This window comes from Takifugu rubripes, chromosome 13 (genome assembly GCF_901000725.2).
Source record: "Takifugu rubripes chromosome 13, fTakRub1.2, whole genome shotgun sequence".
NCBI lineage: Eukaryota > Metazoa > Chordata > Actinopteri > Tetraodontiformes > Tetraodontidae > Takifugu > Takifugu rubripes.
In genome coordinates, this window is record NC_042297.1 from 13,675,861 (window position 1) to 13,701,363 (window position 25,503).

General features: G+C 47.8%; 3 protein-coding genes and 1 long non-coding RNA gene across 19 annotated transcripts in view; 3 read left to right on the forward strand and 1 right to left on the reverse strand.

Annotated features, from left to right (window-relative positions):
- The first annotated feature begins 314 nt into the window (after positions 1 to 314).
- Positions 315 to 14,139, forward strand: gramd2aa (GRAM domain containing 2Aa). Of its 7 annotated transcripts, none has more exons than XM_029846464.1 (12): positions 315 to 548; positions 3,671 to 3,769; positions 6,967 to 7,024; positions 8,257 to 8,329; positions 8,781 to 8,884; positions 9,263 to 9,361; positions 10,231 to 10,302; positions 10,381 to 10,437; positions 10,878 to 11,049; positions 12,409 to 12,502; positions 13,206 to 13,307; positions 13,426 to 14,139. In XM_029846464.1, exons 1-12 carry the CDS (start codon positions 409 to 411, stop codon positions 13,427 to 13,429), a joined length of 1,074 nt encoding a protein of 357 aa, XP_029702324.1. In that variant the 5' UTR covers positions 315 to 408; the 3' UTR covers positions 13,430 to 14,139. The 7 variants fall into 7 exon arrangements, with proteins under 7 accessions (XP_029702324.1, XP_029702326.1, XP_029702323.1 ...); XM_029846463.1 differs by lacking the exon at positions 315 to 548 and adding an exon at positions 1,377 to 1,614 and having other exon boundaries at positions 3,380 to 3,769; XM_011609927.2 differs by lacking the exon at positions 315 to 548 and adding an exon at positions 1,377 to 1,614.
- A 1,975-nt stretch (positions 14,140 to 16,114) lies between these two features.
- Positions 16,115 to 17,869, forward strand: LOC105417268 (uncharacterized). The gene is made up of 3 exons (XR_965020.2): positions 16,115 to 16,525; positions 16,605 to 16,706; positions 16,801 to 17,869. It is a non-coding gene; the product is annotated as an uncharacterized lncRNA (long non-coding RNA).
- Positions 17,870 to 18,005: 136 nt separating this feature from the next.
- Positions 18,006 to 19,998, reverse strand: senp8 (SUMO peptidase family member, NEDD8 specific). The gene is made up of 2 exons (XM_003969797.3): positions 19,661 to 19,998; positions 18,006 to 19,211 (listed from the first exon to the last, which is right to left on the reverse strand). The coding sequence occupies exon 2, from the start codon at positions 19,164 to 19,166 to the stop codon at positions 18,501 to 18,503; it is 666 nt and encodes a 221-aa protein (XP_003969846.1). The 5' UTR covers positions 19,167 to 19,211; positions 19,661 to 19,998; the 3' UTR covers positions 18,006 to 18,500.
- A 458-nt stretch (positions 19,999 to 20,456) lies between these two features.
- myo9aa (myosin IXAa) overlaps positions 20,457 to 25,503 on the forward strand; it is a 56,698-nt gene continuing 51,651 nt past the window's right edge. For all 10 annotated transcript variants that reach the window (XM_011609929.2, XM_029845783.1, XM_029845784.1 and 7 more), the window contains exon 1: positions 20,457 to 20,750. The gene's annotated coding sequence lies outside the window, so the exon portion shown is untranslated. The remainder of the gene's footprint in view (positions 20,751 to 25,503) is intronic.

Below are 25,503 nucleotides of genomic sequence, written 5' to 3' on the forward strand. Positions count from 1 at the left end.
TGCCACGGCTGCAGCGGGCCGACCAGCTGTCGCCGCTCGGGGAGCCCTCCGCCTCGCCACCCGCCCGCTGGGATATTTTTAGCCGCTCTTAATGCTCCAGAAGTGCGAGCGTGCTCCACAGTAGCAGAATGCAACATCGGTGACAGCGGGTGATTATGCCGGAGATGATTTTGTTGCCTCTAAATGTGAAATCTGATTATCCTTCCCACTCTGGGCCATGGGGGGGGGGGGGGGGGGGGGGGGGGGGGGGGCTGAGCTGGGAAGGAGGGGTTAAGACAGCGTTGTGCTGAGCCAATGGCTTTTCCACAGAGCAGCTGGCCGACATCGGGGCAGGACGGGCGGCTTGGAAGAAGGATACCTGGAGGGCGCTCGCTGTAGGACGCTGAGGGAGACTTCCAGGAGGTGTTCATGGGATGCACTATCTACGCTGCCAGCCCTAAGGCTCTGCCCGCCGACGAGGCTCCCGGCCAGGACGGGCCCTACCAGCTCCGCCAGTATCGCCCCCCTCATGGTACCTGCAGTCAGAGGATAGCAGCCAGCAGAGCCAGGTGAGCCAACGCCACGCAGGAAGGGAAGTGGGACAGGGACGGAGATGTGACCAGAACGAGAGGCTCTCCCGGTCTCTGACACCCACTGCTGAGCTCTAGAACAGCAGTGTTCTGCCTGTAGGGACACGAACAGCTGGAACATCTGCGGCGGGTCAGGCCACATCTTTGGTGGCACTTTGCTTTAATCCTCCTTTTCTCAGGTATAATTCCTTTGATCTTTTTTTGAAGCTGTAGTTATTCCTGCAGCCTATGCCCACTTAAACACTTTCTTTTATTTTCAAAAATTCAAATGTTGATAATTGCAGCGTGAAACTAATTAAACTCAGACTTCAGTTAAGTCACATCCCACACCTCCCATTATATGGCCACAAAACATCCAAACACAAAGTCCTCCTCCATGAATAAATGATAAATACATCACTAACACATGTGTAATAGCAAAGGGGTGTGTGTGCAGGTGTGTATGCAGGTGTGTGTGCAGGTGTGTATGCAGGGATACTTACAGTATTACTGAAGTCAAAAACCAGCAACCACCAAATACAATTTTTTACAGTGTCCATTTTGTATTTTGAAATCATGCTAATGAAGCATGGTTCTTTTTTTGTCCTGAGTTGTCAGTATCATTCTGAGTTGTTTCCAATCTGGAGTGGAATTATTTATTTTGCAGCAGATTGTTGCACAGATTTAATAGTTTTCTGCTTAATTGATTCTGTGTGTCTCATGTAAATTAGCTGCGTGTGTGTGTGTGTGTGTGTGTGTGTGTGTGTGTGTGTGTGTGTGTGTGTAAAATGCCACTTTAATCCCTCTGACAGTGTGTAAACAGCCCACACTGGGCGATAGGTGAGTTCAACCCTCCGCTCGCTGAGGAAGCTGCGGCCGCGGCAGCTCCGCTCGCTGCTTTAGCCTCGGCTGCTCCCGACAAGAGCCGCAGATTTCCCGTCGTCTTTCCCCCGGTTAGACCGCATGAAATGATTCCGGGGGGGAATGAGGCGCACACCTAAGAGCTTGTGGGGAGATACGAGGCGACATTACAGCGGGAAAAGTCGCGACAACTACTGAGGCGCAGGTAGGAGACGATTAGCAACAAGTTAGCGACAGGGTGAGAGAACTTCCGCTGAGGGTTTTCAAATTAAAGTATATGTAACGGATAGGTTTTGTGAGTTATTTCGAAGATGCTTGTTCTTTGTTGCGTCGCCTTGACTACGAGATCTAATTCATATTACAACCTTTTGCTGTGCAGTGAGCATCATCTGTAGTCAGCAAATGCGTCTTATTTATATCCCGAATGCTTTTATTGTGTAGACTTTCCGCTTTTCTGCACCGTTACCTGCTGTTTTGGACTTAATGTAGGTAGTTGACAGCATGCGGCCGCCAAGGACAACACATTAAAACTCAATATATCAGATATAAACTGGTAATTAGAGTTAAAACGTAACCGTTGAGCAAATACTTGGACTGTAATCTTTGGTAACAGCAAAGCTTACAATAGTCTGTCAATTAAAAATTGACTGTACAGCGTCAGTATTTATTTCTCTACAGACCGTTTATAACATTTCTTTCCTAATCTCAGTAACCTCTTTGGTTTGGGATCTAAACTGTAATTAGAGCTAAAATGGGAGCTCTGGTTTAAAACACACACGCATCCGCCATCAAAGGTTGTTTTTGAGGCGCTTGCACAATGGAGAGGTTTATTCCTGGATTTCCCCTCCAGAGTCTAAAGGCTGACCTGCTTCATGGTACCTGAGTCCCCGCAAAAATAGAGAAAAACTAGAATTTCAGTCATGTACAAATGTGTCGCTTTCCCCTTCATGGGTACATGTGGACATTTTGTTTGTTGGTGTGCTCACTGCTGCTTAAATCATCTGTGTTCTCCATTTACACTTTAAACAGTTGCGGCCGTCCCCACCTGACTTTAATGTGTTGTGGGTCACCTGTGGCTTTAGAATGCTGCTCACCTGATACAGTACGTGTGTTTTTACTGCATCCTACCACCAGGAGGACTTTCATTCATGCTAAGCTTCCCAGCTAATGCTGAACGACTTCAGCCATTTTCATTCTGAGTTTGAGAAACAATGAATATTTGTTTAATTCAAGTGGAGAAAAAAAACGTTTAAACTTTAACGCGACCGACACTGTCAGCTTTTAACGACGCTTGAAGCCGTCTCTAGTTTAGCTGGTAGAGCGGGTCGTTCACAAAGGCGTCACCTGGGAGGCCTGAGCTGTATCTATATGATATCTATACGTAACAGCCAGATCTTCATTAGATCCTCAACGGAGGTGTGAGTTAGCGCCGTTGCTCAGCATCAAAAATAGCTTCGGCTAATTTTTACAGGGCGGCCGTTCCTGGGACAGACAGCAAATCCTCGGCAACAATCTCCGTGGCGCGCAGCAGTAATCAGATTACAGTGATTGGATTTCAGGATGTCTTGTGACAGGACAAAATGTTTTCCTGCTGAGGGACAGACGCTCGGGAAGGAGGTGGACGTGTGAGAGGAGGACCGATCTGAAGGCCCCTCATCTGCCTCCTCTCACACTGGCCCCTGGGGGTCAAAGGTTGCACATCAGCATGGTGCCCTGACGACACTGTTCACTCGGAATTATTCAGACTCGCAAATAAACCACGCGTTTATCCAGGGAGTCTCTAACTGTGTGTGTGTGTGGACAGAATAGTCACAGCTGTTGGGTAAAGGGTCACCGCTTGTTTTTCAGGCCGAAGCGAACAAGAACGTCCCGTTTGTGCAGAAACGTGGTTAAAATTCAACCTCTGTTTAGGGAGGAAAGTTCCAACAAAGCCCATTCCTCTTATCTCGCCTTATCTTTTCTCGCCTCAGAGGGTGACGCAAGGCCCGCTACCAATTAGAGGTTATTTACTGGAAACTACACGTTTCCATCAGCACCTGAAATCACAGGGGACAGTTAACGACCCCCCCCAGGGCGGACGTGACGGAGGCTGATCTGTCGATGAAGTCGGCCTCGCAGCTGCACCCTCAACGCCAGGGTCCGGGAACCTTCCGCGAGGCGCCTTTGAAGCCGAGGCCGCGTCCGAAAACAAACAGGGACGCGTGGCCGGGCGCCCAGCAGGGAGGCGCCCGCCGCTCACAGAGGTGTGTTTGTGTGTTCAGGGCCAGGAGCATGACCGAGCAGCAGGAGCAGAGCGAGGAGCCGGGCCTGGGCTCCACCCAGGACCTGGACCCCTCCAAGGAGGACGACGGACACTTCAGGCAAATCACACACACACACGCCCACGCACCATCTGCATCCTGTGCACGGTCATGGGTTCCAGCCCCAGGAGATTCATTCTTTCAGCACCTTTTTGGTGCTTTTTTTTTTAGCCGCATTTGATCACAAACAATAGTGAAACTCAAGAGAAATGATCCTCCGAATGAGTTTTTAATCACCAGTATGTGTTTGAACCCACGTCTGATCTGTCTTTTAACCCCACACAAACACACACACACACACACACACCAGCGCTGCACAGAAGGATACGGGTCTTACGTAAGAAAGATTCCTGGCAGGTGAAGCATAATCCAGGCCCGTCTGACCTTGATGGGATTTTCACTTCAGTCCCGGATGTGTTATTAGACCATGAATGTATATTCCCCCCCCCCCCCCACCCCCCCCCCCCCCCCCCCCCCCCCCCCAGCTCAGACCTGTAGTAAGCGCAAACGTGGCTTTTTAAAGCAGTGTCAGGTGGCTTGTGACCACTAGGGGGCAGCAGGCTAGCTGCTGCACCATTAATTAGTTTATTAGTTGTTTATTATTAGTTGTCTCAGTAAAGAAATCTGGGACGAGCAGGTCACCTTTTCACAGGCTCTAATATTAGATATATAATATTACAGCTTTTTTGGGGGATATTTTAATCTTTAAATTTATGAATTCCTGTAACTTTCCGAAGCCTTGAGCTTTCCACTGATTTGTACCAGTTCTGATCCACTCAGCTCGGCTCTGACATCAGATGCTCCTCCTCTGGTTCACTATACCTGGTTGTTATAGCAACCGTCTGGAAAACTGCTAGGGTAAAGGATGAATTTGTATAGATGTAGGAGAGCGTGAGGAACTTAAACTTGTGGTGCTCTCAGCTTAAAGGGTTTAATGTTTACCATTAATTAATATAGAAATATTCTGTGAAATAGAAATTGTACAACCAGTTAAAGCATGTGATCGTCGTCGGTTGTGCACCTTAGCATGTGTGAAGGTGGAAAGGGGGCGTGGCCAACACCAGAATGGCCATTACACCCGTCAAGATGTGGAAAATTAAAGGAAAATATAAGTCAGCAGAGGCTGAGCGCACACGTGTCCCAGCAAACTGCTAATTCAGCTGGATCCAGGCTCCAGGTGCCAGAAGCCCCCAGGGGAAATGGGGCAGCAGAGAGGGCTGAGTTCACCTGAACTGGTGCTAGCAGCACATTTATAACACCTTCATAAACATTCGCAGCTTTATGGTTTCCTACCGCGTCTCTTAAACAGGCTGCTTTATGCTACATAATCCAGGTTTCCACAGCCCTTGTTGGATTATGTTGAGTTGCTCTCATAATCTGTGGATGCTGCTGCGTCCTCAGGGTTTAGTCACGCTCTGCCTTTTCTGCTCTTTCCTTTTACCTTCATTAAAGCTTTTAGAGGAACTCTGCTCGCTTCTCTCCGTCCCAACTTCTGCTCCTTCCTCTACTATCGACTCCTCTTCTGCACCGGCCACCGATGGGAGGTGTTCGCTTTCTAATTTGGGATCCAATTTAGGGTTCTTTGAGCTTGTAATTAGGTTCAGTATTCAGGCAGGAAGGGCTCTGAGATACCCTGGCGAGGGCACGTGGATCCACACGGCAGAGCCTTTTCCAAAATGACTTCTTTTCTGTGAATCCATCCCAAAATAAAACCTCAACTGATGAAAAGTGCGGCTTTAATTCCCCCCAAATCACCCCAGCGTGACCTGGTTTAAACCCTGACACAGCACACTGGGAAACGCCCGTGGTGGTTTTTCCGCTCATGCTGGTCTAGAAGGGCGAGGAGGTGGACCAGAGTACCGGCTGGTCCCCACAGAGCCGCCTGTGTTTTTAATAATCGCTCCTCTCTCTCCACCTGGGAGCACCGAGCCCCCGCGGGTCTTATTTATAGGCACCGAGCAGGAACACACATGCACTATTGTTCACAACATGGTCACGGGATAATGGCGTGGCGTTTGTGGGCGGGGCCCCTCACTTCTCGGTAATGACAAAAAAGGACGTTAAGAACGTGAGGATGCTGTTAGCTAACAGCTTATCCTGCTCATGTTCCAGATATTAGAGAGGAAAAGCTGTTTTCTTAAAACATTGAGACTGAAGTCTCGGAAACAGACCGATCTGCTGGGGGTCAGAGGTCACCCTGTCCTCTTATCTGGACCAGATCTTTGTTATGCTGGCTGTCCTACAGCTGAACAGCCCACAGCGCAGCCCTCTTAGCATAGCAACACCCCGCTAATAAAGGACAGCGATGGAGCGGAATATAAATTGAGACGTCCCTGCTGAATTAAAATATTCATGAAATATTCATTTGAAATGCTTTTTTTTCAGAATCAATGGAGGAAAACTGCCTAAAATAGCAGAAACGGCAAAAGGACTTTCATTTTGCTCCTCTACGACGCACAGAAATGCTAACTATAAACAGCACGGTCAATGTGCCGCCATCAAGGTAGAGGCAGTTTAGAACTCGGTCGAGCGCCGTCTGGCGGTCCAACATCAGAAAAAGACGGAAGCTGGGAGGAAAGAGCGGGAGGCTCGAGAGGCGAAGGTGCTTCCATCTTTATTCCATCGGCAGTTTCAGATGTTTCTCTTTAGGGAGTGATGCTAACATTAGCCGCGTGGCATTTAAACATTTACGAGCCACCCGTCGGCCACGCCGGGACCGTCCTCGACCGTGAGAGACGACTTCCACGGTGGTTTTCATCAGACATGAAGCCGGAGTGGCCGCGGCTTCGCTTTGGTGGCTCTGTCGTCCAGGCCGGGCCGCTCACTCGCTCAGGATCCGTCAGAAAGAAATCCTCCAGACTTTAGGGATCTGTCGCAGCCCGTCAGATATCTGCCAGTTCTGGCTCACTTTAACCGTGTGTAGGAGGTTCTGCTCCTGCCAGGTGTGTGTGGGGGTGTGTGTGGGGGTGTGTGTGTTCATGTGGTGTGGCGAGTAAAACACCGGCAGGAATAATGTGCTGGCCGCCCGTCAGTGTTTGTGTTCAAACAATGCTGTATTTGTCTTTGATTACGTCTCTTTGGCGGCCTTCGCCCCCCCCCCAGCTCTGCACACTGTTGCTAAACACGTCACGTGGGGGGTTTGAACCAGTCGGGCCGTCGTGCACGTACAGAACCCGCACACACACGTCACTGAGATGCAAAGATGCTCCTCCATCCGTGCGCTTCAGACGTCTAAAGTGTGTTTTGTGTGTCTGCAGGTTTCAGATGATCGAAGAGCTGTCCTGTGAAGATGTGAAGAAATGTTATCGCGGCTCGGTGAGACCAGTTTCAGATTCTTCTAATCGGTCCCCAAGACTAAACTAGTGGCTAGTTAACTAGTTAACTAGTGGCCAGCAGGAACGTCAAAGACTTAGTCAGCGCCAGCGAGCTGGTGATGGAAACACAAACGCTCATTTCTCCAGCTCAAACTGCAGTTTCTGACAGTCCTGCAGGAGGCTCCGGATAGATTCCAGCCCCGGATCCTTCTGTGTGGAGTTTTCATGTCCTTTAATCCCACAGTCCCCTGACTGGAGCTGCGAGTGTGTGTCTGTGTGTGTTTGCGTGTGTGTGAAGTGAACGTTGTGTGTCCTGGCGACCTTTCTGGGCTTTATTCTTGCTGTTAGAGAGTCCAGGTCCCTGCTTAGGAATAAGCTTGTTTCATTTACCTAGAAATTGCCCCGTAATCCTCAGAAGGAATCATAAATCATCCACTAGACGGGATCAATCCGCTCCGTATCCGAGCGATTCCTGAGAACAGGAGCCGCTCCATCGTCAGCTATTATTAGCAAGACAAAAACAGGAGCGGCTCACAAACAACAGAGCAGATACGAGTCAGCAGAAAGAGAGACGAGACGCGGGACGGGACGGGACAGGAAGGGACGGGACGGGACGGGACGGGACGGAGCGGCGGAGGTGCGGTAGAGGCGTCCGAGAGGAGAGGGTGAGGGGACGGATGAGTGTCGAGGGAGGGATGATCTGACAGCTGAAAGGCTGAGCCATGGAGAGTCAGAGGCAGAGAAGGAAAAGACTTCAAGTGAGTGAGTGAGTGTGTGTGTGTGTGTGTGTGTGTGTGTGTGTGTGTGTGTGAGTGAGTGTGAGAGAGAGAGAGACGCAGAATGGGCGCCTTGTATAGCTCAGTGGCTGCAACCTGCTTCTGTGCCTCCATATTAGTGTGTAGGCCTCCGCGTGTCGGTGTGTGTGTGTGTGTGTGTAGAAGTGCACGTCAAAGCCAGGTGTGTGTTTGCGTGTGGACCCGAGGCGCCCGCCGCCACTGACCAGCGACAGGGGAACAGTGTGTGTCTTGCAGCAGCCTGCTCCAGGCCCTGGATGTGCGAGAGTGTGTGTGTGTGTACGGAGCCAACGTGCTGAGCCTGGTGCAGAGCTTGCGCCCGTTGGGGGAGAGGGCGGCGGCGGCGGGCGGAGCCGGCGCGGCCAGCGGCGCCGGGGCGGTGGAGGCGAGCCGGTCCACCAGGGAGCTGCTCATGACTCTGCCCTGTCCCTCTGCACAGACCGTCAGCAAGTACAACTCCCAGTTCCACAAACTGTTCCAGTGTGTCCCCAAGGACGAGCTCCTCATGAAAGGTGAGACAGGAAGGACGTCTCCCACGTCTCCGTCCGCTTCCCTGTGCTGCCGCTTCCAGTTTTGAAGGCAAACGTTGAGGGTTTACGTTATCCTGCTTAACTTTGAGTGAACAAAATTCTGTTTTTTTTAGCATTTTGACACTAAAAATCTTTGACCTCAGAAATAGGAGGAAACAGAAAAATCTGACAGATATTAAATAAGCCGGACCTTAACTCTGCTGTGCTGTGCAGATTATGGGCTGCGTTTTCAATGATGAAAAGGTCACATTAAGGTCACGTTACGTCAACCCCGGCGCTGTTTACAGCTGAGATTTTCCTCTTCAAACTGTGTAAATCCGACACCAACCAGCAGCCGGTGAATTTAAACGGAGCAAAACGGCAGGAAGGGTTTTAGGAAGTGGTACCAGTTGTTCTTGATCCTCAAAGGTTCTCGTGTCTCTTCTGTTCTCAGTGTACTCCTGTGCTCTCCTCAGAGACATCCTTCTGCAAGGCCGCCTCTACATTTCCAGGAACTGGTTGTGTTTCTATGCCAACCTCTTCGGCAAAGACATCAAGGTAGGGATGGCTGACGGCCGCCGATGAGTGGAGTTCCTTGGAAAAGTGATCCGGAGAGGAAAGTCGTGCTTTTACTGTCCCGGCATTCACGTTCGTGGAGAAAACAGTCCCGGAAGAGGTGGAGCTCCACGTTTAGCCGTCAAGGCTTCTGGGATTTTCCCTTTGATGCTGCTCTTTGTTCTTTTTACCTCGTTTCCCAAATGTCTCCTGACACCTGAGTGACAATAAGCTACTTATTCCGACCACGTTCCTGGAAATTCTGACTGACACTGGGAACATTTTCCCTTGCGCCGTGGCTCCTTCCCTGCCGCTGATATTGCGCCGCCATCGTCATGGCAACGGTTTCATTCTTACAGGAACTGTCCCCCTGTCATCTAGGTGGCCATCCCTGTCGTTTCTGTCAGGCTGGTGAAGAAGCACAAGACAGCCGGCCTGGTGCCCAACGGCTTGGCTATCACCACAGACACGGGCCAGAAGGTAAACACGTCCATCAGCTGCACTGCGAGTCAAACGTTCACTCTGATTAGCGCTGCGCGGTGGCGTAATGGAAAAAAAAACAAAAAAACGCCGCGCTATAGATAGAAGCAGAGTGGAGTCCCAGGCTGGTTTTCCACCACAACAACGAGAAGGCCTTCTGTTGTCAGTCGTTAGCAAAAACAAGGTTCTTTTTAGGCCCCGCTGCTAATGCTAGCATGCTTTCTGCCTCCCTGTTGCCTGTGGCGGTAGCCTCAGTGGCTCCACTGCGTTTCCACGTGCTCCAAAGCTTGCTAAGCGGCTTGTTACGCAGCGAGGAGCACATGGAAGGCGCTCATTGTCTCAAAGTTAATGAATCATGTTGGGAAAGGAAGCACAGAGCCTGTGCGCTCCTAGGATCGGTGTATTCAGGTCAGAGAGATATTGAGGTTAGCTTTCACCGACCTGTCACTCAGCAAATATCCCCTTTGTGCTGGGATTAAAGCCCTCAAGCGTAATTTGCGGAAATGACATCCCTAAAATAAGTGGCCGCCCACTTCTCTGCATGCTGGAGCAGATGAAACCAGTGTGGGATTAATGTAGCGCGATCTACTGGAGCTATTTGATTGATTAAAGAGACCACGGTCCTGAAACAGCAGCGCGCGATGACAAAGGTTAACCACCGTGGATTGGTTGACTGTTTTTGGTCTGATGGATCCAGTAAAGAAGAACCAGTGCAGATTAGAACCCTTCAGAACCTCACCACGAGTTAGGGAGGACAGCTCCAATTAGAGGCATGGGGCAGCGTGGGGGCGGGGCTACCTTTGAACCCCAGTGGTGAAACAGATTATATCAATGCTATTTTAAGCTCCTTGTTTCTCTCTCTTCCTCAGTATGTCTTTGTGTCCCTGCTATCGAGAGACAGCGTCTACGACATCCTGCGCAGGATCTGCACACACCTTCAGGTCAGAGGTCACGCGCCTCCTCTCCATTCAGCCTTTAATCAGGCCGCTGAAAGCAGCTGATGTGGTCTTCCTCTGCAGGTCAACGGGAAAAGTCTGAGCTTGAAGCAGTTCATGGAGGAGCCGACCTTGTCTTTGGTCAGTGGCAGCGTTTTATTGGAAAAGATCAAAGCAGAGTCTTAATTTCAGATGATCCGCAGGAACAGAGAGGTGATATCGGCGTTGTTCTTTACCAGAAGGCTGACTTCACACAGTCGATCTTTCTTTTGCCTTTAACTTTGCCCGAACTGGCAAGATTGTATCAGAGAGTGTGTGTTTGACCTCCAGCCACTCTGGCACAGGCCTGCCTTTATATTAAAGGACAGTTAGCTCCTTTGTGCACGAGCATCCTGGAGCTCACTTTGATCTTGGCTGAATTCACTAAAGGGGCGGGGCTTAGGGTTTCTGCCCACCGTTGGTGGACGACATTTAGGAACAACTGGTCATGTTTCGGTGCTTCAACACAGTGGCCACTGGATGAAGAGCACGTTTTTATTTCTTTAGCTTGATTCATTGGCTTTGTTCTTTCCTCTTCACAGGACGAATTCCCGGCTTCAGACGAGTTGGTCGACGAGTTTCCATCAGTGTTGAAGTGGAGAAGCAAACCCGCGGTGGTGTCCATGTCCGCCTCGCTTCCTGACCTGCTGGGGAACTCCAGTAGCAATCTGAGCTCCGCAGACAAGCCGGTGAAACCAGAGCAGTTACTGGAAGGTGATAAAACACTCCGGACCACAACGGCGTGCTCCTGGGGACAGAGTCCAAGGCTGCCGTTAAAGCCACGGGCTGAGATTCTGATCCAGAACGAGCAGGAAATGCGATGAATTCCATCTGCTCTCTGTCGTAGGGGGCAGCTGTTTGCATCAAAGTCAGTATGAAAGTGAAAAGTGATGACCAAAAACATTAATAACACGTGAAGAGAGCGAGAAAAGAATGTTTTTTAGCTGCGCCCATCGGCTGTAAAGTGAGTCGTAACTTTAAAAACCTTCATAAAACCTCCAAAGTCTAAAACGAGAGCAGCCAAACGGATCTCAACATCGGCTTTTGAGCCCGACCTTTTAGAAATGAAAGCGTAATAAGAGGAAAATCCAACTGAGTCATTTTAATGTCACTTTTCTCCATAATGTGACAGAAACGAGCTACACGAGCACTATTATCAGCTCTAACTTCTACTCGCGATTGCAAATTCTGGAACATTCATCCCAGTCAGACAATCTGGTGGGTGCCGGCGTTACATCATCGGTAATCTCCAGAGATGTGTGCAGGCTAAATGGAGGGTGGCCAAGAAGAGAAGAGTATAATTGATGAATGATCACAGTGATCGTCATTAGGCGTGCCTGCAGGCAATGTTTGCTTTTGGATGGCAAGGGTGCTGTTACGCAACCACACATTAAGACCCAAATGGAGATTAAGACACGTGGGCGCTTGTATTAAAAAAAATAATAAAGCTGTTGCTGGGTGCAGATTAAATCCAGATTATTAGAAACGATGCATTTGGACACTGACCTGCAATAATGTCTCCGTCTGGTCCGGCTCAGACATTTAATCAGCCACCAGCTTTTGTGCAGGAGATCGCCGGCTCAGTGCTCGCCGCCGTGCACGTAGAGCACCGGCAAACATGCAGGCAGCTATTGTGTAACAGAGATGAACAGGGAACAAAGAGACCGTGAAGGCAACGATGCTGGCTGTACTGGTGTTGCGAACTACCTGCAGCACCGCGAAATATGGATACAAACGGGAATATATGAAGTCAATGACTACACGTGAGGTCTGCATCCAGACATTTCATTGCAGATAAGAGTTTAAGAGCTTATATAATAAATATAATCAACGTTACATCGTTAGTCATTTTGCGCATCGTGTTGGTGCAGACTTCTTTCCCACCACTAGATGTCGCTAAAGCCAATACACCGATCAGCGCGGAACACAGTAGTTTTACAGTTTTTATTTTAGAGCTGTAAACTTCCAAATGCTGCGTGACTTCAGATAAACAGGTGTGAGAGTGTCCTTAAATGTGTGTGTGTGTGTGTGTGTGTGCGCACGTGCGTGTGTGTGTGCGTGGGCGTGTTACAGAGAGAGATCTGCAAACAGACAGAGGTCTTTTATCAGAGCCTGTGGCAGAGCTGGGCCAGATGGAGTACCAGCTGCTCAGGTTCTTCACCCTGCTGTGAGTGTACATACACACACACACACACACGTACACACACACATATACACGCGTACATTGAGCATTAAAAACATGTCGTAAATGGTGTCGTATTCAAGGTGGTGCAGCTATCACGGGAGATCTGAACCGTTAAAACGCCTTTTTCTCTGTATTTTCTTCAAAAGAAGATGCCTCCCCTGAGAGTTAATTACCAGGACTCCCTTTAATGCTGCCAATGATCTGCCTAAGCGAGTGTCACCCTCAGGTGCAGCAGAGCAACTCAGTGACCATGGAGACTGTCCTTCACCCACAGAGCACTGAGCTTGTCCCCACAGCCGTCCTTGACAGGGCAATCAGCCCTTATCTGTTCCTGGAGGGTTTCGCTGTTGCTAACAGGACACTGAGATACTGCAGAGCAAAGATTAATCCATGGAAATTAAGAAGGCAGCTATGATTAAAACTCAATATCCTAAAGAAAAAAGAAGGGGAAAAAACATTTAATCTAAGTAGAATAACAATGCGATTGATGTTGTTTAAAATGTGTTTGTTTTAGGATTCAGCAGCAGTAGAAAATTTAAATCGTAATTGTCGCTTTAAGTCACGTGGTGCTCTGTTGGCATGTCGACGGAAAGGCGCTTGGCGCCCTCTGGTGTTCACTTGGTGGTACAACAACCCGCCTGACTTTTAATTGGCCTGCAATCCTTCTCCTCCTTTGTTGTTTTAGCATTATTCTCCTCATCTTGTCGTCATGCTACTTGGCCTTCCGGGTGTGCAGTTTGGAGCAGCAGCTGTCCTTCCTCAATCCCAATCTGCCTCTGAGAGAGAGGTGAGATGTCAGATAGTTACACCGGTAGCACTATCACATAAAAACAGAGTTTTTTTTCATTGAGAGTTCAGCATTTGTCAAGTCCTGTGACTAACACGGTGGTCTACACTTCCTCCAGGTAACCTCCGCTCCCTGCAGTGACCCCTGATTGCCTGGTTACTTCTCTCACCATTAAGACCAGTTCCCGGGACCAGCAGCAAACAGCCCACATCCAGGCCTCTCCGCAGGAAGATTACCTGCTGTCTGATCACTTCCAGACTATGCAAACGGACTGTTTATTCCTGAGGTTAAATCTGTGTTTTACCGTAGATTACAGCGTACTACGCCGCCTCTCGCAGGCATCCCTTTGACCCCGTGACCCCAGGATGGATGGAGGTGGAAGATGGAGGTGATTCCATGAAAGACTTACTTGAAGGGACTGACGCTGAGGAAGCTTCTGGGTCGTCGTGACTCATGAACATTAATTTGCGAACTGAACCAAACGTTTCAGGAGACTCACGTGCACTTTTTCATAACCGTCGGCGTCATTTCAAACATATGCAACAATGAAGAGTTTGTGTTTTGATTGATAATTGGTACTCCTGTCACTTTTAAAGGTATTTGTAGAAGGAATGAAGGAAGGAAGATTCCCAGGGTTTTTTTTCCCCCCTTTAAACATTTCAAAAGTCACCAAAAACTTAAGAATTAAGTTTTCATGTTGTCTTATTATTGTCTGAAGATATTTTACAGAGTAATATTATTGTATGGAGATTGTAGTGTTGATTGAAAAGGCGTGTCTGAGGATCATGTGAACTGTTTATGAATTAAACGGGCAATGAAGTAGAGATTAGCATCATGTCTTGTTTTTTGGTGGCTTCTGATTTTACTGTTGCGTGTTCAGACCAGATTGCCCAGGGTTGGTGGCTGTAATTCTGGCACGACGTGCTGGGTCACAGGGTGAAACCTGGACTTCATTAGTACAGAAAGTGTGGAGAACCTCTTTATCCCAGGCAGAATCTAAGGCTGGAACGCAGCATTGCCAAGACCTGAGCCCTGGATTTGTTTTCCCTGCACCTGTTTCCGTTTGATAGCTTCACAGTCTTTCACTGTTTGAGATGGATATTTTATAACAGGGTAAAAATTTATATTTAGTGGGGAAAAATTACAGCGAAAAAAATAATATGAAGGGGAAAAAAACCTAGGGAATATCAGCTAAATTATATATATACGTAAATAAATTAACTGATCGATTGAGAGATGCCATAAATACATACATTTCAAAAGCCTTTGTCAAGATCGGAATATATCCAATTATGAGGTATTAATGAATCAACACATCAAAGTAAATCGGAACAAATTTCTGTAACAACGCTGACATCTACTGAACACTCCGTGTAGACACAAAGTTGAACAAATGATTAATTCTATTATAGTAATCACATGGATTTATCTCAAGTTTTGCTCTGGAAGAGCCATGGTACCATGACAACCACGGTGATTGAAAGCTGTCACGTTTCCGGTAGCGATAAAGAGGGCGTGGCCAGAGGTCAACGCGCCGGAACGTTCGCTTCCTGTTTCGACCTGGAAAAAAGGGCTGTTTGTTTGAGGGTTTAAAAGAACAACTACAGTGATTTCACGTTTATGTTGGTAATTTAAACTCTTTTAAAATCAGAACACTGATATAAACGTTGCTGGAAGCCCACCTAGATGTTGTCACCTATATTTTTCTCTCCAGGAAACAGTTTGCAAAACCAGTTCCTCATTCACATGATTGATTTGACTTAATTTGAACTACATAAACCTGTCAGGTCAACTGGATGAAACTTGTCTGTGCCACCACCTGGAGGTGGACTCAATTTTAGCTGCAGGGCTGCTCAAAGCAGATGGTCAGACAGGATGCAGCCATATCCAGGCCTCTCGGGACCCAAACTGCCCCTGCTGGAATTCTGTCCATGTCACCTTTGACCTCTGCAGTGTGAAGGAGAATGCAGGAATTCTGGTCTGGTTACCACGCGGTGTCATCGTTGGGGCTGCATTACTGGAGATTCCCCAACCTTGGACGTGCATTAAATGTGCGCACGTCTGCATAAGAGGACAAGTGGAGGATCTTGGGGTAAATTTATGGTGTGGAGGATGTTGTGTTTTCACCACAATGCACTGTGTTAATGATTCCTCTCAAGCCTCTCAGGGGATTTTTCTAAGGCAAATTTCTGGAAATTGTGTAATCACAAACCCCACCAACAACTATTTAAAAACACATTAAAATGAGTTCTTATTTCCATGAGGAAACCAGCACAGAGGAGGAGGGATGATTTGTGTGCCCAACTATGTCTGGGCAAGACATTCACACCGTGGACAACTGAGCCTCTCTGGGAGTAAGTAGCTGAGGAAGAATGCGATTCTCCATTATAATGCAGGAAATGATTGAGGCTCCACCCCATCCCTCCCCTGGCCTCTCACAGGAGCCTTCTCCCCTATCTCATAGTGTGTTTTACCATTGGACTAACATGTTTGGTATAAATGAAGAGATAACGGCACATGTAGATTCACAATATTCAGTCGATGTCTTCAGGTCAAAACTGTGATTTTCAGCAGATATCCAACACTTTTGTTCTCATTTACAGGTCTAAAAAGATTTGCCGATTGTCACAGTCATGCTTAAGTTTTGCTCCCCATTTTTAAAAAGCTAATCCATCATTTTTGCTCTCATGGTTTCTGCATTTTAACTCACAGGACTCCTCCTGTGCATGTTGTGGAACATTAACCTGTTTGCCTTTTATTTCTTTTGGTTTGTTGTGATGTGAACCTGGCTTACTTAAACCTTCGAGGGCCGTGCACCTGCCAACAATATGGACCAGCATGTAGCTGCATTGGTTTTGGCCCCTTTGGTACATTGCTGCTTGTTTTAATCAAACCGGTTCTCACGCACGCAGCTGTACACAAAGCTAAAACACTTCCATGTTGTCTTAGTTGGTTGCAGATGTGCTACAATGTGACGTAATGTCGGTTCATATCCGTCTGTGTACATTTTATGCAAATATGAACCAGCTGGTGGAGTCAGAAACTTGTTCTTGAAATCAGTTGAGCTACAAACACCCAGAGCAGTTAAGAAAAGAAAAAACAAAAGAGAGCTGCATTTTTTTTAAATGTCTTTAAAGGAGATATCACATGATTGACTGGTGCCAGGACACTGAATGTTTTCTACAGTAGCCCTGAATGGACAAATTATCGCTTGTCAGGTGAAATTTTGCACTTTTTGAAAGCGGAAAAATTGATTTCATCACCCAGCAATCAATGGAGCTGTATTCTCCCCACTAGATGCCGCTAAATCTCACATAGCGGACCTGTTAACTCTGTGATCGCTGGTGAAGATGGAAGCTGTTCTCTGGCTTGTAGAGCCAGGCCGACTGAACCCTGGAGGTAAGAATAGCTTTTGCTGTGTTACAGCCATATCAACATGTCTATTTCTGATTTATGGGTGAATAAAACCACCAGTAAAATATATCTGTTTCAGTTTAGGTTATCCAGCGTGTTACGAGCTGCCTTTAAAATGACACCAAAGATCTTGGTTCAAATTTAAAGTTTGGAGCAGGCAGCCATCCACAGTCCTGGAAGTTCTTTGGGACATTTCTCACTTAGAAGCAAATCTGTCTAATTTAACGGCCCTCTCAGCGGGCCCTTTGTCTCTCTAATACAGTGTTGCCTGAGCGCCCCAGCTTTTTGGCCTTTTATAGGACAAAAGTCAACCGTGTTGGCTGGTCTGACTGGTTACTCCAGTTGAAATATGCCTGTGGGATGTAGCTGAGTGCAGGATGCCAGAGGAAGGAGAGCAGAGGGTGGAAACAGTCCAAGCAGTGTGAATTTAAGAGTAGTGTCAGGCTCTGGGCCAGATGGGGAGGTTGTGCCTCTTTATGCAACACAGACTAGTAACCTGGTGACATCGTGTGTGGTAAGATTCAGTCATTAGGCTGGAAACCAGTAAAGAAAAAAGCTGTTTACGTAATATCCTTAGAGGTCTTCTTTGAAGGATTTAATAGGTAGGAAATAGACATCTGGTAAATCTTTTTGAAACAATCACAAGCTAATTGAACAGCAGTATTTTTCTTATTACCTCCTAAAAGCACATCTTTAACAGCGCTCCCATTACCACATTTTATCAAGACACAAGACAAGAACATAATGCCAATCAGTCATCCTCATGGTTCAAAAGCAACTTTAATGTAGATTTTACTTTCTAGGACACTTAGTTTAAGCCCAGGCTGATGTTTTTTCTGTTATACTCCCTCTTGCCACAGATTTATGTATTTTCTGATCATCACACGTGTGGTGTAAATGTGGTGAGCATTACTCCGCCTCACGTCATCCCACACTGAAACCATAAAATCTCACTCTGATAGTCACGCTCGCTCGTAAATATGTCAGTGAACACAGTCCAACTATGAATACTTCAGCTTAAAATAAACCCTGATCCAGCCTTCCTCTGTGCTTTAATTATCCACGTTCTGCTTTTAGAAGCGAGATCAGCAGATACATTCTCTGGATTCGTAAAAATGTAAGTGCCTCCGATGTTTAATGCTCAGCTTTGCTGATCCTGCAACTCAGATATGTGACTTTGCAATTTTGTGTTGTGCTGCCCAAACACAGAATGACACCAAAATTGGATGTAAAGTATGTAAAAGAGCACAACCACAATTAAAAAAAGGAATGTGAAACAAAAAGTGAAAAGCAGAATTTATTCTCCAATCGGACAGTTGAAATTCCATAATTTATTATTCCTGTTTGTTCCACGATCTCTCAGATTTCCAGTGATGCACATCATTAAGAGAAGAGCTCTGGCATAAATTAAGAAGATGCACATTCTTATTGTCAACTCCAGTTCATTTAATATGACCCTGAGCAATAATCTGTAAACATTTCCACATTCAAACCAAACTCATGCAAAGAAACATAAAATTGTTTATGCTTCCTCTTAATGACTACTTCCTATTCGATATGTGTGGATGTACATGGGAGTTAATTCATGCTGGTGTTACTGTTAACATGTTGCATATTTGCAATGCGTGTGCAAGGAAGAAGCTGAACACCAGTGAATAAATTAATCCTCAACGAGCAGAATCTTTATAATGCTGCCTGACCAAGTGCATTCAGATGCACCAGCAACAGATAAGTGGACGCTGACAGCTAACCTGCACACAGCGAGCAACAGTCTCTGTGCTAGTGATAAGACAAAGAGCAGCAGTGGTCAGTCTGGGCTAGACTCTGGACCAGTCTGAAGAACTCAGCCCTCTTCTGGGTGATGTAGGCTGGTGTGATGATCTGAAGCGGGAGGCACGGGAAGCCCTCCACCCTGGCCTTCTCACATAAGGCCTCTGCAATGCAGATCACGTACATGCCGCAGTCGTAACTGTTCTGCTGCGACGGGCACGGCTCCTCCACAAACACCGCTTTCCTTCCGGCACCCAGGAACGGCTCCAGTTTGCTTGCGATGCGGCATGCGTGCAGCGAATTGCTGCCATTTTGAGAGTCATAGTGGGAGAAACGATTGGAGTGGTGATGGTAGACCAAGAGGCTCCAATGGGACCCTCCAGCAGTCTGGTTGGAGTTGTCGTTAACGGGCAGGAAGACCCATTGGCGAGAGGAAAGACCCAGTGGCTCCAGAAATACGGCTAACTCCTCGTGGCAAGAGGCATATTTGATGAACTGGGTGACCTCTGGGCTGATGAAGACGATGGCATCTCCCAGGACTCTGAAGCGCTCGGCACTGAAGTACTCAAAAGCAAAACCGATGACTTGATCATTTAGCCAATGTGGCCCCTCCAATAAGGACACATCAGAGCTCCGCAGCAGACTATCCCGGTAACTCAATACTACAGGATTCATCCTCAAACACTGCAGCAGATGGTCTGAAGACAGGCTGGAAGACAGCTGAATATCAAGCATGACATCAGTACAGAGGAATGTACGGAGAGAAAATTGTGATTATTTCGCTATCTTTTAAATTTCAAGAGAGTCATGTGAAGTCACTATAGAGCAAAACCCAAAAGAAACCTGTCTGGCGTCAGCTGGCTGGGAAGGTGCACCAGGTTACCGCGTCTGCTATAGTTTGGTAAAGGTCATTACTAAGATGACAAATTTCTTATTGGTGTGGCCATCATGATAAAAACTAAACTGCACAGTATCCTTGCAATGCCACTGCGGATTGTCCCGTAACCGTAGTGTATTCGTCGTCACTTTAATGGGCATTAGCATGAGCTCACTACCCTCTACTTCCCCCTCACGTAAGTCTTAACTGAGTTAAAACACAATAATAGCACGGCGAGCACAAACTACGGACTGTCACGTTTTAAGAGGCGCAGTCGACTTAAGATTCCTACCTGGAAAAGACAGAGGTTTTAAGGAAAAGGATAAAGGAAACGAACAAAAAGTGCAGACTTGCTGGTGTTCATTGCGCTGTGTGCCGTAAACCGCTTTAGGAGGACCCGAAGCATTTTACGACAGTGACTGCGGAGGACGTCAACTGGTCTGTCGTCTCGCCTTCATACAGAAAATGTGTGAATAGTACAATAATGGATTTATCATCTAAATTCAAACGCAAACACAATCCAGATTGGAAAAATAAATATCAGCATTTGTTTCAGGAATATTATGAAAACATAATTCCTTGCTTTTCTTTCCAACTGGTTGAATCTTGGTGTTGTCTTTCCTTTCACAAATGTATGCCTGTTATATTGCTAGCGAATCTTGATTTTTAAAGTCTGATCTTGTATTTAAATAATAAAAAAAAACAACCTCAACAGACAGCATAAAGGTTTTGTTATTTTCTTGTCCAGAATTAATTAACTGTATGCAACTAGGAACCTAACCTTTTTAAATGAATTGTGAATTTATTAAGCTATTGTTTCGTAATTAATTTAAAAGAAACATTTGGTAATTTCTCCTGTGTGTTTGCCCCCTGGGTGCTCTGCACTACGGTTGTGGGTCCCCCAACAAAGATGGCGCTCTCCTCTTTCCCAAGAACCCACCGAGGGGCCTGCAGTACCGCGGGCGGCCACGAGGGTGGACTCGCCCCAGACTTCTGCTCCTGTCCCCGGGGGGCGGCTGGAGTTTCTCCCCGCCCAGGAGCAGCGTGAACGCGCACTCTCCGCCGTCTCCGAGAGCGGCGGCACTGATTAGTGGAGCCCGAGCAGAGTTTTCCGCGACCGTCCCCGAGGTGCGACCGGACTGCCTTTTTAATTACTAACGGCGGAGACGCAGCCGTGAAAAATGCGCAGGCGCCCGCCGAGGACCTGAATGTGCAGGGATTGTCCGGAGGCGAACGGAGGGAAGAGGAGGAAATATTAAATCAGTGGGAATGTGGGGAATTAAGTAGAAACTTTATCCGGCTACAAGTGTGCGGTTCCGCGTCGCATCCCAAGAAAAGACGACAAACTTCGGCGGAGTTGACTTCAGCGTCCATGCCCGGAGGTAAGCGGGGTTTGTCGGCGGGTCCCAGCGGAGGTGCCCCTCAGCGGGGACAGGGGCTCCGGGCCGGAGGCGGCTCAGGGGTCCAGAAACATATCGGTTTTCGCTGGCTTAATCTTCCCGAGGTGTGTTTGGGCTCAGCTGGTGCTTCAAGTGAATGAAGAGTGACCATTAAAGTGCGAGTTCTTGGGTTGTAAAGCGTTAAACTGCTGCTCAGTGACCTGTCATGCCACCACGACAGGCTCCACACTCTCCTAATAAACCACCAAAATGGTTATGTTGGCTCCAGCATAATGAACTAAGATTGTAAAAATGACGCCTTCCCTCAACTATTGTAAGGTGTATATAATAATAAGGAGATATAAATGAAATCTATTCGACTTTAAAGTGCACTTAGCTGAGGCAAGGCGTTAACACTCAGGTTCTTCAGTGGTGGGATACTCCTGTGGTTCGGATCAGGGGGCTTCTGTGTGTACTAGGGAAGGTCAGACAGTCCAAAGGAGGTGATGCTCTGAAGAGGCCGGTGCAGATGTAATTGTGGAGGGAGGTCGAGGAAGCTGCTGAATCACGTGCAACAAGGAATCACTCCTTCAGACTCCCACCGTTCATCACGCCTTCCCTCTCTGCACGGCACGTCGGGATATTTGTGTCGTTTAAGCGCAGGATTCTGAGGCACAGCATCTCGCAAATGTCCGCCAACCACAGTCTGTACGTCCTACGCTACTTTTGTGAGTGCTGAAGGGAATTTCCTCCCTCTCAGGTCCCCCCCACCCCCCGATCTGCACCCCTGCATTCTTTCGTATTTGCTAAAAAGTTGCAGAAAGTCAAGTAGCTGCGCGCCTCTCCTGTGAGCGCGTCCTGCCCTCAGATCAGCGCAGGTGATGAGAGCAACGCGGGCTGCAGTTCTGCAGGAATGCGAGGTCTGAGAAGACCCAGCTGCTGCTGTACGAGAGGCCGAGACTCTGGCAACTGGTTCCAGAGTCTGTTGACATCTGACACCCGCCAGGCCTCGGCTGCCTGCTATTTCTAAAAGACGGGGCCTCAGTTTGGATCACGCCTGGGCCCCGTCTGTGCTCAGAGATATCCCTGACACCACCTGAGCGACTGTCCGAAGACTCTGGTTAGGATCTCCGCGGCGGCACTCGTGAACACAGAACAAGCTCTGTGGTTTGACCTCCTGTTCCCTAAAGTTTGGGCAGGCCGTGGCTCCACGATCTAGGATTCAGTCAGTATTCTCTGACTTCAGGTGTTGCCTCCGTGCACCTTTACCTTCGGGTGTGGCATCACGTTCGGCCAGTACGGTTGTTGAGCTCTGACTCAGACGTATGTGCATATCTCAACCTGTCAAATTGGAACTCTGACCATTGTCACTCTCTTAATGAGTCATTTATGTTCTTTTTTACGGTTGTTCAGTTTCGGGCCGTGTTGCAAACCTTTGCCATTACAGCCCACCTCTGTCAAATCTGTGTTCCTATTTTGATTTCTGCTACAGACGACTACATTTTACACGCAGGTGTCGACATCTAAAAATCACGAGAGGGTTCCATTCTCATGTCTTAATGCGTCTGTGTCGGGGGAACACTTTGAGGAGGGAAGCCCAGACCCTCCGATCTGTAAATTCCAGCTCTTATGGGAGAACTCCAAGGTCTTCCAGGGTTAGATGGTGGATGTGATCCCTCCAGTCAGTCCAGGCTCTGCCTCAGAGCGTCCTGGTCCAGAGGGAGACGCAGTTACTAACTGTTGGTAAATATACCAACAATGTGACGTAAGGTACGACCATGTGAATATGTGACATACAGCACTGCAATAATGTCTAATTTGCTTGTATTTAGCTTTATGGGAGCAGGGTTCTGTGAGCTAATCTGTGTTAATCCACCAATCTACGAGATTGGCCTGATTTACAACATGTGCAGGACTGTTGTTACCGCAACTCCATTATTTTGCTGACCTCTTGGATTTGATCCTGTAGATCCATAACATTGACGAGCAGATTGATGCAGAAATAAACCTATACATTGGACCTATACATTGTTTTGATGTGTTGCAGACTTTTTAGGGTTTTGTCCTTGAGTGTGCGCTCCGTTCTTTTACAGTCCGTATGAATGATGATAAGCATCGCCCCATAGGCGTTTATAGGCCACTGATATACAACCTGCAGTAAAACTGCAGTTTTTGTTGATTCGACACCAGTTGCGATAGTGGTTGCAGCCCTCCCAGCCGGATCACTTAGCTGCTCCGTAACAAGGCTCACGTGGTCGGGACGGCTCCCATAGAGTGCTGCAAGCCCTCGTGATGCGCATGTGTGGCGTATGGCATGCACATGAAGTCATTAAAGAGGAACCTGCTTGTGTTGCACCAAACAAAACCCCCCTTTCTTTAGTGGGCCATTATATGAGCGAGGCTCTGGCCTCGGAGGCTCGGCTTCCCTGCGTTTTGCACTTCCCCTGGTTAACTAGGTGACGCTAACAGTAGCTAGTGTGAGACAGAGGGATGCGTTTAGCATGTTGGAAACGATCGCGGGATGTTCCGTCAGCATAAAGGAAAAAAAAGGAGGAGAGCAAACGATCTTCTGAGACGCTCATTTGTTCTGCATCTTTCTGTTTCAGCGCGTTGTGGTAATTTCGTGAAACGCTTGGTTCATGTTCTACTTTGTAGTTAAAAAAAGAAGCTCTTGATGCGTTGAAATTTAATCAGATGTGGTCACGGATGGGTGCTTTCATCCTAATTTGTTTCCCGGTTAAATTATGGCGGCTTGGATGTCATGTGGAAACTGCTAATTAGCAGAGGAGAGGAATTTCAGATTTTCAGCTGAATGTGGAGATCTCGCAGGGTAAAAGCACCCGTGGAGGCCTCCTGATACGCCGGCGTGCTGCCAGCGGCCGCGTTACTGCAGGTTTTTTTTGGCACTGAAACTGGAATTTTTGTGTATTTTGTGACACAGCTGTGACAATAGCTACTGGCCCCCTGCAGCCTCATGGTACAGACAGGACAGGGCCCATGGTTAATCCTGAGGTATGTGCTCTTGTGTAATGCTACACAACACTGTCATACGTTCTCAGCGTGGCGCTGTCATTAAACTACTTAAACAATCAACCAAAGGCGTGTCTCAGCAGCAGGAAATAATAAAATATTGGGATGTTTTACAAATAAAAGTGGGGGGAAATTTGGTCCTTTTAACACAAATGATAAAAAGTTGATTGAGTGAGCAAGTGAAAAATTTGTACTAATTCATTGTGCCGTCATCCTTTGGGGGGGGGGGGGGGGGGGAGCCTGCAGCAGCCTGTTATCTGTGAGGAATTCTGTCAGTTTACAGTAGTCTGCCAGACTCTGTCAGATTGAACCAGGGGAGGGGGGAAAGAGCGGAGATAGTTGTGGCTAACTGACAACAAACAGGCTGCGATAAGGTGGATTTCACATGCAGCCTGAGACTTGCTAGCCAGCTGCTGGAATGCCTCTCCTGTCGGAACACATACAGCAGTTATCAGTGCAGTAAACGAGCAGACGATTTAGGCCACTTAGAGAGCTCGCTCAGTCCCCCCCCCCCCCGATGGGTCGTGCGTTTGGTCCCTCCTCTGTCACAGCATGTTGTGTCGGCCCCAGGACACACGCGGGAGGTGATTTTGTCCGTCGTGCATTTCCCATCGTTTTAAAGCTACCATTCGGGATCATTAGGTTCACATGTAGTAATCAGCACTTGTGAAGGAGACGTCTTGGTGTGATGCCATTAATGTGCAGCTGCTAGGAAGAAAAGCCTGGTCTGCTGGATGAGCCATCGGTCTTGATGAATAATTTGCACCCTGCAGCTCCGGTCTCGTGCCATATCCTCCGGTTCATGTCTCTGTTCTTATTACTTTGGCGCCCTCGCAAATTAATCCTCATTACCCACTGATGCATTCCAGAGCCGGCATTTACTGCTGTGACTTATTAGCCTGCTTGATTATGGTCAGACACCCCGGAGACGCTTGGAGGCTCCCGCTTGTCCCCCATATTGCTGGAGTTCATACAGAGAGCCCACTTCACTGTGGAGCTGCCAAATGGGCAAATGTTTGTGCTCTTCCTGTTCTGCTCCCGAGCAGGTGAGCCCTGAGAGCACCTCCAAATGTGCACTGCAGGGAATTTTTCCCACGTTCCCGGTATTTGAGGTTAATAAGGGTTCAGATGGGGGGCTGGCCCGACCTGACCTTTTCAGATGAAACAATGAGTTATTGTTCTGGTGGAAAAGGCCATTAGTTCTTCCAGTTTTATCTACATGGAGTAAGTCTGCATGTGCCACTTTGGTGCTTGGAGAGTGACTCCCAGTAACAGACCAGTGAGGGCCGTCTGAATTCATGGCAATATCCTGTCCCATAAGGATGGAACCTTCCTTTCATCTCCCAGTGGTGTTTATTTCTTTCATGTCTTATTTGAGCAGAGTTTAAACAAACGTTGCTCTGCGTCATCTCTAGATGCAGCCCCGTTCTGAGGTCTTCGCTCTTCCATCACTCTCCTCTGCCTGCAACCAAACTCGTGCTGTCATCACACCGAAGCTTTTTCTGTCTCCTCTTCCACCGAGTCCCCGACTGAGCCGGTGGGGTCGGATTTCAAAAACCCTGCGGTCTCCCGAAGACAGAGAGACCACAGTCATCCCCCGTCCTCAGAGAAGACGGCCAGGGCCGCTGTAATTCTGCCCTGTAATTACAAGTCGTGTTTTTCCTAATAGGCCAAACAGATGTGCTTCGAATGATGCTAAACATTCAGGATGGGGTTCGGAGCGGGC